Source organism: Petaurus breviceps, unplaced genomic scaffold, assembly GCF_028583685.1.
Source record: "Petaurus breviceps papuanus isolate PSGF00001 unplaced genomic scaffold, PetGlider_PUasm1.0 90825, whole genome shotgun sequence".
NCBI classification, from domain to species: Eukaryota; Metazoa; Chordata; class Mammalia; order Diprotodontia; family Petauridae; genus Petaurus; species Petaurus breviceps.
In genome coordinates this window covers 9,411,739-9,424,957 of record NW_027187353.1, presented here as the reverse complement: position 1 = coordinate 9,424,957, position 13,219 = coordinate 9,411,739, and the positions used below count along the sequence as shown (strand labels likewise).

General features: G+C 35.7%; 1 protein-coding gene and 1 long non-coding RNA gene across 2 annotated transcripts in view; one reads left to right on the top strand and one right to left on the bottom strand.

The window, feature by feature from the left end:
- Nucleotides 1–13,219, bottom strand: part of LOC138148552 (uncharacterized) — a 57,643-nt gene that overhangs the window by 17,157 nt on the left and 27,267 nt on the right. The gene's annotated exons all lie outside the window — the stretch shown is intronic.
- Nucleotides 3,068–4,148, top strand: LOC138148698 (olfactory receptor 6C75-like). Its single transcript, XM_069071523.1, has one exon. The coding sequence runs from the start codon at nucleotides 3,141–3,143 to the stop codon at nucleotides 4,080–4,082; it is 942 nt and encodes a 313-aa protein (XP_068927624.1). The 5' UTR covers nucleotides 3,068–3,140; the 3' UTR covers nucleotides 4,083–4,148.

Below are 13,219 nucleotides of genomic sequence, written 5' to 3'. Positions count from 1 at the left end.
AAAATAAGTACAATCTTAATGCTGCACATTCAGACTTTCAAAAGTGACCAATTAGTTTCCTAAAGGGAATGTCTGCTATCTCAAGGGAATCCTTCAAGGGTTCTTCAATATTTTGTTCTTGCAAATCCTAATGACTTCTGGGTGTATCAAAGATATCTGCCTGTTGGTCTTGGTGCTTTCTGCATGGCCACAATAAATAGTCTAGTGAGAAACACAAAGATGCTCTGGACGACCAATGAAGATCAGTCCTTACCTATGAACATAATGGTGTGAGAGTCTAATTCTGGAAAATGGGGTACGAAATTGAAGACTGTAATTGTGTAGGTATGTGTCCTAGAAAATATATGTAAAGAAAAAAGAAAATCTAGCTGAGGGCACTCTGTTCTCCTTTAGATAGGCACTCAGCATTCAAGTTCTCCTCATTTCACAGGATGTATTGTACTGAGGGGTGGGAAAGGAGAACCTCCAACATATGAGGGAAGATAGTCAGGTCTTCTTGGTAAAATTTCAACAAATAGAAATGTTTGATTAATTTGTCTTTGAATTTCAAGAACCAAGGTGTGTGTGTGGTTAAAATCCTGTGGTTGGATGTTTTGAGAGTTATTTCAAAACTTGGCTTGGGAATTGGGAGATGTGAGAAAGGAGAAGTGAAAATAAAAATAGGCCTTATTATCCCTGTCTGCCAGAAATGCAAGTGCTTTCTCTTTTTTTCCCTTTATCTCAGTCTAAGTGGTAGAAGATAAAAAACAAGAAGAACCCAAGATTCTAAATTCTGGGTCCTGCAAACCCAGATGTGTGAGTATCTCTCCTCAATCTGTTTATTAATCTAATGTTTCCACCCTTATGGTAGAGTAAAGGTGCCATATACTGACTGGGAGCACCTTGAACCAGATTGAAATGTAATTGAGAAATATTTAACAAAATAAATAAAAATACACAATGGATACCATTAATATGTGGTTTTCTAAGCCAATATTTCATCAGCAGAGCTCCTTTTGTATGGTTTAAGAGGCCCCATTTCTATTTGAGTTTTAATCACTATTTAGATTCCAACATTCCTTTCAAGCAAGGTCTTCATTGACAAAGCATAATGGGGGCCAGAAAACTGTATGGATTTGATCATCATTTTGCCTGTTGTTATTCAGTCATTGCAAGGTTGTTCAACTCTTCATGATCCTTTTTGGGGTTTCTTTGGCAGAGTTACTAGAGTGGTTTGCCATTTTCTTCTCCAGTTCATTTTACAGATGAGGAAACTGAGGCAAACAGGGTCAAATGACTTGTATGGGTAAGTGTCTGAGGCTGGATTTGAAGTCAGGAAGTTAAATTTTCTTCACTTCAGACCCCATCACTCTATCAGCTGTGTCACACAGCTGTCCTTATTTTGCATAATGTAGCCCCATCGAGCAATTCCCAATAGCAGTCACTGGACTATAGATTTCTGATTCACTATTAATCATTATGTTCCCTTCCACTAAAGATTTATTCTAAAGCCTCCTCTTGGAACCTAAGTAATCCTTGGTTCCAGAAGACTTTTAGATTCTAGTTCCTATTATGATAAAGAATAAGTAATAAAAAAAAACCAAGACTGTGTGTATGATTTCACTAGCATAGGGCAATCCCAGAAGGGGAAATTCCACCTACTTATACAAGTCAGCACCTTTTCTGAAACTTAAAGTTTTAGAGAATTATCTAGAGTAGTAGTGTCAAACGTAAAGAGAAAGGGGGCCACTAAATCATACATAAGGAATTGTGTGGGCCACACATTGACTTAGGAAACCACATGTTTATCTACTGCTTTTTTATTAATTACATTGGTACCTTTAAATCAGAGAGGAATTGCATTTTAATCTTGTTCCTACTACACTCGGGAGGGTTGTAGGCAGCCTGCAGCCAATGACTGTGGATTTGACATCGTCCAGGGTGTCATGTCAATGAGAGTTTTGAATGGCTTACTCACAATCATGTAGCCCACATATGTCAAAGATAGAATCTGATTCCAAGTCTTCCTGAGTTTGCGGTCAGCTCTGTCTGCATTACATTATGCTGCCTCTCAGATAATAAAAATGAGTATAAATAAGGTAAAATTGATAATCCATTGACTATTTTCTGAAAGGATTTATATTTTTTGTTAAATATATTTATATTTTTCAACATTAGCATGAACTGTTATTTGGGTCAGATGTTTTATAACAAAAGCATTCCTTAAAGGTAGAATGTTAATTACTGAAATAAAAGAAATATAATAATGTGATTTAAGAAAAAGACACTGGATTTTATATCAGAAGACTGGGATTCAAGGCAAGACTCTGAGCCCTTATGACTTTAAGCAAATAACTTGATCTCTCTGAAGCCCAGCCTTCTTACCTATAAAATGGGAATAAAAATAATATAATAATATATAAAATAAAATAATAAAAAACCTCCTTATTTTATATTTCTCTATTGAGAACCTTTTCAAAATTAATTGGAAACTATAAAGCACTATGGAAATGTAAGCTATTGCTTGAAAAATATCAGGAAAAGTTTTGGTTTTTGTTATGTCTAAAATGAGACACAGTTGTATAGTAGACAGACAGCCTTTTTTGGCTGGAAGTTTTGGGTTTAAGTCCTGTCCCTGACCCCTAATGACAGTATAACCCTGGGCACATCACATATCCTCACAGTGCTACAGAAAATTCTCTATGATTATAAGGGGAAGAATAACTGCTGAACTACATTCCCAAGCTTACTATGTCAATGAAATCACAAGTCTACAGCTGCCTCCAAAAACTGTCTAGAATATGAAATCAACAATTGAGAATAGCAATCACCATTTTTTAGATGGATAACAGAAACTTAAATTGCAGAGTAGGTTTTACTTTTTATCTACTGAGTTAATTCCATGTTAGTTAATTCAGTTTGAAATGTTCTAACAATTTCAAACATTTAAAATACGGACTGATTGAGTCCCCTTTCAAACTCAAGTTACTAACAAGAAAATTTGCAAGTTTAATGTTCCCTTTTCCCACTTAATTTGGACAAAGTACCACCCTTCTTATTTCTCTTTACATACAGCATATAACCATAAGATTACTACCCTTCCCTTTCACAATATCTATTCATCAACAATGATCTTTTACCCATTATAGGTCCTGCAGAACATGGTGAAAATAGGGAATTTGACAAATGTCCAAGAATTTATCCTGGAAGGATTTCCTGCTGTCCAACACCTGGGGAAACCCCTCTTTATGGTCCACTTGCTTTTATACTTAGTGTCCATCATGGGAAGCATTGTCATTGTCACCATCACATGGGCTGACCACTGCCTCCAAACACCGATGTATTTTTTCCTAAGTAACTTCTCTTTCCTAGAAAGCTGTTTTATAACAACTGTTATCCCCAAACTTCTAGCAATTTTCCTTTCAGGAATGCAAACAATTTCTTTTGCTGCCTGCCTCACCCAAAGCTTTTTCTTTCTATTTTTGGGGTCAACATGCTTCTTCCTTTTGGCTGTGATGTCTCTGGATAGGTATATAGCAATCTGTAACCCTCTGTATTACCACAGCATCATGAACATGAGGGTCTGTTTCCTCTTAGTCTTATCCTGCTATGTTTTAGGCTTCATATTAATCATTGGTCTAATCCTAATGGTCTCTCAGTTATCTTTCTGTGGCTTTAATGTCATCCACCATTTCTTCTGTGACCTAGGTCCTCTGGTGCATCTTTCATGTTCTGATACCAGTACTGTTGAATCATTATCCTTTCTTCTTTCTATAGTTATCATTCTTTCTTCCCTCACCATAACAGTCATATCATACATCAATATAATAACTACAATAGCCAATCTTCCATCTGCCAAAGAGAAACAGAAAGCCTTCTCCACCTGTTCTTCCCACCTCATTGTCCTTTTCCTGACCTATGGAAGTTGTGTTTTTATATATGTGAAACCAAAGCAGGCTGACAGAATAGAAGCCAACAAAGAGGCAGCACTTGTAAACACTGTGATCACACCTTTGCTGAATCCTTTCATTTATACATTACGAAATAAGCAATTCAAAAAGGCCTTGAGAGATGCTCTATACAGAATGAAATCCATGAAATAGGGTCAATTTTAGAATTGGAAAGAAACTTAAAAGTATTCTAAGAGAAGCTAATATAGGACCCCCCCCCCCACCTCCACAGAATCCTGGGCCAGTGATTCTCCATACTTCCCCTGGAAACTTTAAGTGAAAAATATCTCATAACCTTCTTGAATGGTTAATTCCATTTTGGGACACCTTAAATCCTTGGAATATTCCTTATAGTGAATTGAAATGTGCCCTTATTAATTTTTCACTTAGTTTGAGTTTTGCCTTTAGAATCTATTCTGAATAAGCATCATACTTCCATATAAAAGGTCATTATTGATTGAATCTTCACTTTGTTAAGTTAGACATCTAACATAGTTAGGGAAGCCAAAAGCTAGATGAGACAAAAGAGAGGTCTTCCCAAACTTTTGTCGCATCATATAGTTTTCAACTCCTTCACTGTAGCTATAATTTGATAACTATTCATGGCAATTATGATGGCCAATGGATTCATGCCCTTATAGTCAATCTGTTGATGGTGAGCATCTCAATAATATTTTTAGGATAATTGTTGGACAGCACTCCATTCGCTTCTAGAACCATACTCAAAGTATTTCAAGCTTCTGCAACATACAAGAGATTATGCTTCACTAACTTAGCCAAACAATAACTAGATCACCTCAATGTTATGATGAGGCAACAGACTAGAATATCCTTCTTGAAATGTGGACTTCAAGATTTAAGCAAATGATCAGGAAATGATATGATCATTCTCTAAGTTCAGCAAAATTGCCACCTCCATTGATCAGGGCACAAATTTCTGTTAGTATGTAGTAGCCTGTGTTCTCAGTTATTTTTTATTGCTTACTTGATTTTTTTTAAAAAGTATACCACTTATCTCCAAAAATGAATATTCAAAATATTCAAGTAAACCATGCTATCCAATAAACTCCCAGAAAGAAAATTCCCTCTACCAGAACAGATTAGCATCTTCTCTGCCACTGATAATTATCTAGAGCCTTGAAAGATTGAGTGACTTGACCAGGGTAAAACTACCAGTATGTGTCAGGTCTAGGACTTGAAGCCCAATCTTGACTTTGAGGTCAGTTTTCTGGTTTTTTACACATATTAATTTTAACAAAAGAATAACAAAAGAAGTTATGTTTTCTTCAGTGTCCTCTTCCTTTCTCTTTTCTTTTTCTGTCATTTTTATGGACTTGTGACTGTCATTGATTATTTTTATTATTTTACACAGTTTTGTCCTTGTGTTTTCTTCCCTCTGGATTTCTCCAGTTTGTCTTTATTTCTTTGTATTCTTCTTATTGTTACTCTATAGTATGTAAAACAATCATGTTCATATAATTTATTCTCTCATTCTCTGATCATTGTGCATATTGCTTGCTGCCAGCCATTTAATATCATGATAAAGATCCTATAGATATTTTATACAAAGAAATCTGCATTTTTCTTTTCAATAATATTCTTAGAACACTGTCCTAGTAATTGGATCCCTAGGCCAAAGGTCTGAATAGTTTTGTAGCTCTTAGTGCATGTCACCATTTGTCAGTAATTTGCACAGAGTAGATCCATGATAAACAGTTTTGCACTGAAGTGAACATTGCTTTTCAAAATGATGGCACAAATTTCCAAATCTACAATTAGAATAATAGTCTACTCATTGCTCCATAATATTTTCATTTTTGAATTTTGTCTATTTTAACATAATTTGTCAATTTGATCAATATAACAGGTACATCGGAGGTATTTTAATGTTGAATTCTACTATTATTAAAGAGTGATGAACAATCTTGAAGTCATTTTTGAAAATTTGTGTCCTTTAAGAATTACTGATTAATATCAGTTGACTATCTTTTGCAGAATGAATCCTACTCATAACCTTGTCACTGAGAGATTTCTGGTGTCAGACTTCATTTAAATGTACAATAAAATATGTTTTCCTAATATTTTCTTTTTTTTGGAGGGCACTTGGGGTTAAGTGACTTGCCCAAGGTCACACAGGTAGTTTTTGTGTTAAGTATCTGAGGCCAGATTTGAACTCAGTTCCTCCTGATTCCAGGGCCGGTGCTCTATTCACTGTACCACCTAGCCGCACACACCCCCAATATTTTCTGTTTGATGCACCACTTTTAAAGTGCAAAATATATTTTTTATATTACAAAATGCATGTTTTCTCTATTACAATTTCTTTTCTTCATTGAATACATGAGTATATTCTTCCTTTTTTTGTACACTCTTATCAGGTATGATGTTAATAAAGATCAAGCAAAGGAAACAGAGAAGGAATGATCACATAGCTAAAAGGAGAAACTACAGAGAGTAGTGTCACAAAAACCTAGAAAGTATAAAGAAGAAGAGGGTGGCCACCAGTGTCAAAGACCGAAGAGAGGTCAAGAAGGATGAAAACTGAGAAGAGGCCCTTGGATTTGCCAATTAGGAAATCATCAGTAACTTTAGAGAGAGAGAGTTTCAGCAAAATGATGAGTTTGAAAATCCAACTGTAAAAAGTTAAGCAGCTAGAGAGAAATGGAAGAGAATAAACCCATCTTAGATGACCTTTTTAAGGAGTTTATCCACCAAAGAGAGTGAGGAAATACAGCATAACATCTGGCAGGGATGGAGGAATTAAAATTTTAAAGAAGGGGGAAAAGGGGATGTCTATGGGAAACACTAGTTCGGGAATGATTGAATATTAGTCAGAGAGTGGGTATAATAGAGTAATCTACTGGAGAAGATGCAAGGACATCATATAATCTCTTGTGTATGTAGAGGGATTTGCCTTGACAAGAAGAAGGCAACCTCTTCATATGAGAAAGGAGTTAAGGAAAAGATAATGGCAGAAAGTATCTGACTGATGTGAAATGAAGAAGAGGAGAGTTTGAGAAGATCATGAATATATTACAGGAAAGGACATAATTGCTCAAAGAATCACAAGTGAAGTGGTTTATTACTCGCAAGTATACAAATATGCTACTCCATAATCCTATAGGTGCATAAATAGAGGCTTGGGTGTACAGTGGGACACATATCCTGATACAGAGGCCAAATTTCTGGGTCTCTGTTCTTGTATCTGATTGCTGTTGCTGGAGAAACTCACAGGGTATAAGTGAGAAAGAGGTTTCAGGGGTAGTCGATCAATGAGTATTCTGGTCTGTGACTGCCTCCCTATCAAACACAAGGACATTGTGATTAAGAAAAAATGCTAATCTTACATACCTGATAAGGTAAAGTTTGCTAAATTGAATATGATCACTAGAGCTTTTCACTCCTTACCTAAATGTAGTTGATTCAAATAGTGTTGGGTACATAGGACCTTCCTAATACATAGGTGAGTAAATCAGTGATTAAACATAGCATCACTTCTGTCAACTAAAGCCTATCTAGCCCAGCAACAGGTCAGTTCTAACAGTGATAAGAAGGAGATCTCTGCAAATGACCTTAATTTTTTCAATGAAATATAGGATCAGGTTCTCAACTGAAAGGGAAGGAGAAGAGTGAGCTGTGGGAGGCTTGAGGAGGGATGAAAAGGGTCTGAAAAAGCCCTTATGGTGAGTGATTTATTCATATAAAGTGTCACAAGACATATGAAGCACATGCATGATCAGAAAAAAGGTTGGTCATGTAATAAGAGAAGAAGATAACAGATGGACAGCCCAAGTGCTACAGTGGTATAAGATCAGAAGAAGGCTTGTATTCAGTATTTAAACAAGAACTGCATAGATAATGAAATCATAAAAGGGTTGCTTAAATGTTTCAGAGAGCTGTAATTTCATGTGGAATTACTCTGTGGAATTAGGCAGCAAGGTGGAGCAGTAGATAAGAGTGCAAAGTCTGGAGTAAGAAAGACATGAGTTCAAATATGACCTCAGACACTTATTAGTTGTGTGGGCCTAGGCAAATCACTTAACCCTGCTTGCCCTAGTTTCCTCATATGTAAAAGGAGCTGGAAATAGCAATCCACTCCAGTATCTTTACCAAGAAAACTCCAAATATTGTGTTGGCTATAACTGAACAACAACAACAAATCTGACCTTTCTATACTCACTGCATTGTGCAATTTGTTAAGATGTATTAATGTAGAAGCAATTTCATAAACATCAGTGATGGGAAGGCATTCACATAATTGTAGAAGTGGGAAAGGATGATTGTAATTGCTTCTTCAAGTTAAAATAAAATGATACTTAGCTACTATATGTCTGTATATGTGTGTATGTGTGTGTGCAAATGTGTGCACATATTGTACTTCTGATAGTTATACAGTATCTCCTTGGAGAAATGTTTCAAAAGCCAGCTGAGAACATTATTGACTAGTTTTTAAAGGCTTTATTAAAAGTTCAGTATGTGTTATATGTGCCAGAGTTTGGAAACAGTCAATTTGGAAACCCCTATAAAGAGAATTTTATTCAGGAAAGACCATTATCAGAAGATGATGTTCAAATGAGATATTTTTAAAGCACTTAGTATAGTATCTAGTACACTATAGGTGCTTTTTTCCTTCCTTTTCTAAATGTTTCTAATTCTTCTTTTGACTGCTCCTTGGTCAAATCTGGAAGTTTAGGAGATTATTATAAAGCTTTACTCTCCTCCAGGAACTTCCTTCATTCTATAATATTTGTTCAATGAATTGGCTCCTTTGCACATTTTTTTCTAGATTGCCTTTCCTGTAATTGTCATTTGGAATGAACAGGTAAAAGTTCCTTTCTCTTTTCTGTTAAATAGGGTTGAAACTATTCTAACTGTTCTGTGCTCTTGCTCTATTCACAGCCCCAAGGTTTCCTTTACATACCACCATGCCTGGTTCATAAACTGTCCTCCAATCCTGCCTTTAAGTTGTGGAGCTGTCCAGCATGAATAGTCCTGAATGAAGGAATGTAACATGAGTCACCCCAGGTACCATGCAGAGTTCAGGGAACTTGAACTAGAACTTGGTTCATGTGTACAACATAACATTTGCAGCTCAGAGGAATGGTAGGCACTACTTTCAAATCCTATTACTTTTAAGTCACGTGATTACCTTTAAAGAACCTGTCTAATTTTCCTCTTATTGGTTGCTGACTTTAATACATTATTCAGTGCATTTTTATCATTGTTTTAGTGAGTAGGAGAGAAGCTTGATGTAATCACTCAGTCTTCCAACTTGCTAGAACTTCTTATCTTATATATTTTTAACCATTTTTAAACCAGTCTTACAGAGAAATAGTACAGATATGTTGCTTTGAAGTTCCTTGTGCAGAGAAGGAGAGGAAGGAAAGTGTGGAAGGGAAACCAAGAAGTATATATTGAGGACCAGTTTTCTTCATTGTGCTGGGAAATCCTTCTAGATATAACATGAAAGAGACTACTTCCTTATTCACTGCTTCAAAAACCACCCACTCACCCTTTTTGGTTTAGGGCCTCCCTCTTGTATACTCCAAGATTTGTTGTGTTTCTGGCTGATAGGTGCAGCACAAGTACAATTAAGATGCATATTCTTCACCATCCTTCACCACACAGTTATAGAAAATAATTTAAAAAGAAAATTATAAATGAATTCTTTTATTTTTGTTTTACTTCTTTGGTTTTATCAAATAAAATACAAAATTGAAGGGCATCACATAAAGTTAAGTGGGGAAGGCCAGAATAGTCTGGAGAAAATCAAAGAGAGTGAAAAGATGCAGGGACCATGAAAACAGAGGAGAAAAGAAGCAGCTGGAAAAATAATTCACTCTAAAAGTAACAGCATGTTGAAGGAGCAAAGCTATAAAAACATTAGGAGTTAGGGATGAATACATAGGCCTCTTTCCACCAATTAAAGAGATGGAGGTTAGTCAAGCAAAGGTTGCATGCATTTTCTCTAGACTTTAATACTTACAGCAGTGATACAATGCAATTTCAAATAAATTCCTTAGTAAATCATGTCTTTTCTACTTTATAAAATATTGGAAGAAAAGCATGTTAAAAATTGACATCAAATACAACCCTAATCAATGAAAATGCAAAACACAACTTCTAGCTACAGTTCCTGATCTCCAAAAGTGATCACATAACTGCTTCAAAGAATCCTCTTTGACTTTAGTTTCTGCCACCCTTTGTTCTAGCTCATCTCAATTACTTCTGAGAATATTAGATCTGGGTCTACCTTGTAATATAGGAGCTTTCTTCTTGGCCACAATATATAATTCAGGAAGAAATAGATCACAAAATTTTATCTTTCCCAATGTGGAAAGATTCTCATCTCTGAAAACAGTGGTATGAAAATATAATTCTGGAAACATGGGGCATGATAATAGTAACTGTAATAAAATTATATGTGTTAGAGACATCATGCAAAAAGAGAAAGGAATTCTAAACAAGATAATTCTATCTTACTTGTGATGAGGACACAGAAAACAAGGTCTCTTCATTTCAAATCAGGCGAAAGATGGACAGGCTATTACTCTGAGTAGGTAGGACAAAAAGCATTCAGTATGTTTGGAGAGGAAAGACATTCTTATGACTCCAAAAATTCTAACCATTTCTTTTGTTTTGGAGTTTCCAGAGACAAGGAGACAAGATTTTCATATGGTTATATTGCTGTGATTCTACTCTCTTCCAAGGCTATGGAAAGCCTTGGACTTACAGGGAATATCGCCCTTCTTCCCTCCCTCTCTCTCTCCCTCCCTTAATCCCCCCCTTCTCTCTTCTTCCCTTTCTCCCTCCCTCCCCCTAATCCTCCCTAACTTTGTGTGAGGACTTGACTAATGACTCAGACTCCTACTGCTTCTATCAATGTATAGTAAAAATAAAATTCACTTTTAAGCTAAGACTTCACAGGCAAAACATATTGAGAGCAATTAATGATCACTAAATAACTCAGAAATACAACTCAAACTGAGTCATCCCTAGCTACTTTATCAGTCCAAATTAAATATTAATATAATGTGCCCAGGATGGTGCAGTGAACAGAGAGATGAACTCTGGGCCAGGAAAACCTGGTGAAAAGTGTGACCTCTACTAAATATTGACTGTCTGACTGTGGGCAAGTTATTAAACCTCTCAGTGTTCTGGGTAGCCTAAGACTCTAAATTGCAGAGAAGGTGCTGATCTGCATCAATAGGGTTTTCTTTAATAGGGAATTCCCTAAATCAATGGAATTACAGTCCCAGGCCTTATACCATAACATGGACAAAGATAAAAAGGAAGGACTGGAGTTAAAGAAGCATTACTCTGATAGACAGCATATGGTAAGACTATTTCTAGCCTTGCTTTTCCTTCTGTATCGCAAATTCTAAAATGAATGATAACTCACCTACAAAGTTTCCATCTATTACTTCCTTCCTTACTTCCTCCTTACAACCTTCTTTCCTTCCTTCCTTTTCTCCTTTCCATTCTTCTTTTTTTCTTCCTTTCTCCCTTCCATTCTTCCTTATTTTTTTCTTTTTTCCCTTCCTTCCTTCTTTCCTTCAATCCTTGGTAGTCTTGCTATTTCTATTTACATTGTTGTAGTAATCATGTATATGTTGTTTATTTGGTTCTGCTCACTTCACTTTTCATCAGTTTTTCTTTCCTTCTGCCATTTTATTTGGTTTGAGGAATGGCTTATACAGATGAAAACACATTAAACGGTACATTATAAGAAAATGGTCTCAGACTTTGGAGTTTCTCTGGAAATATTTTTATAATGAAAATAAGGCATCACTCAAGATAAGTGTCAAAGAAACACCACTAAGGATTATATGTGCCTCCAGGGGTTCTGTCAAGGCCTCTTTGTGTGTTCTTTGTGTTCAAAGCTTTGAACATAATTCCATACAAACTGTACACAATCATTTTGAGTGTGAAGCTGCTAAATTAAATTCTTGTTCCTCACTTTTCACAGATGTCCAGAAAATAGGTTATCATGAGAGGTTTACAAGACCCCCCAAATTGTAAGGAAGTAGGAATGACCTTTCTATCATTCTGTCAAGGATGGGTTATTTTACCACTATACTACAAACAAAACAAAACACTTTAGCAGAGCAGAAAAGTAATATTTCATAAATGTGTGTGATCTGATTTTGTTTACTGTGGGGAAAAATACCAAAATGTTATTTATATGAGAAATATAATCAATACTGTCATAAGCATTTATTAAATGCTTAGTGTGTGTCAATTACTGTGCTAGGAATTGGAGATATACAAAACGTTTCTACTCTCAAAAAAGCTTGCATTCTATCAGAGAGAAACAGCATGTTCATAGATAAGTAAACGTAATATATGTACCGAATATCTACAAGGTAATTATAGTATTGTAGCACAAAAGGCCCTATATATGGGTGACACTTGAGTTCTATTAAGGACATTCTGGAAGGTCACAAGCACATTAAGCCAATTCAAAAGGGTAAACATAGTTATACACAATGTTCAAACTGTGTTCAAAAAGGCTGTTTTAGAGCCATAGTCCATCATAATTCTCGAGGATCACTTAAGCTACAAGCATACTTTCATATTGAGCCATTCTCCTTAAATACAATAGAGAATGTCTGAAGTTAGTAGAAAGAGGTGTAATGATAGGCATTTTCATTCACTACTGGCAAAGCTGTGATTTGGTTCAACTATTTTGAGAAGCAAATCGGAATTATTTCAGAAAAGATACTAATTTTATACCCTTTGACACAATAGATATAATGAGAAAATATCCTTTGTAGAATGTTTCCTGCCAGTGGTAGCTGATTCTACCCAAATTATTCCCAAACCTTTCTTTGTTACAAGGAAGTAATGGTGTTTCACTATGGAGACTATACACCAAGCAGGTTATTTGACAAGGAGAAACATTGTACAGAAAGGGTCATAGAAACATATTTGTTATTAAATGAAACTAAAAAAAATATGCTCGACTCTGAGGCAATGGTTGGATAAACTGGGGTTTATGAGTGTTCAATCACTAAAGGGACACTGCTAACCAAGTAAGTGCCTGACTTAATAAGGACCCACTGTTACAGGCAAATGCTCATTCTCAGTGGTGATGAGTTTTAGCCCCCTAGTGGATAAATGTGGGCACTACATTTGTTATAAAATAGCATAACCACCTAGTATCTATAGTTCTGGCATCAGAACTAGTCACTAGATCATTCAATAAAAAATAAAAGATAAAAATAAAATTGAGGCGACTCACTTTTTCAGGGTTGCGGTGAGGATCAAATAAAATATTTGTCAGCTCA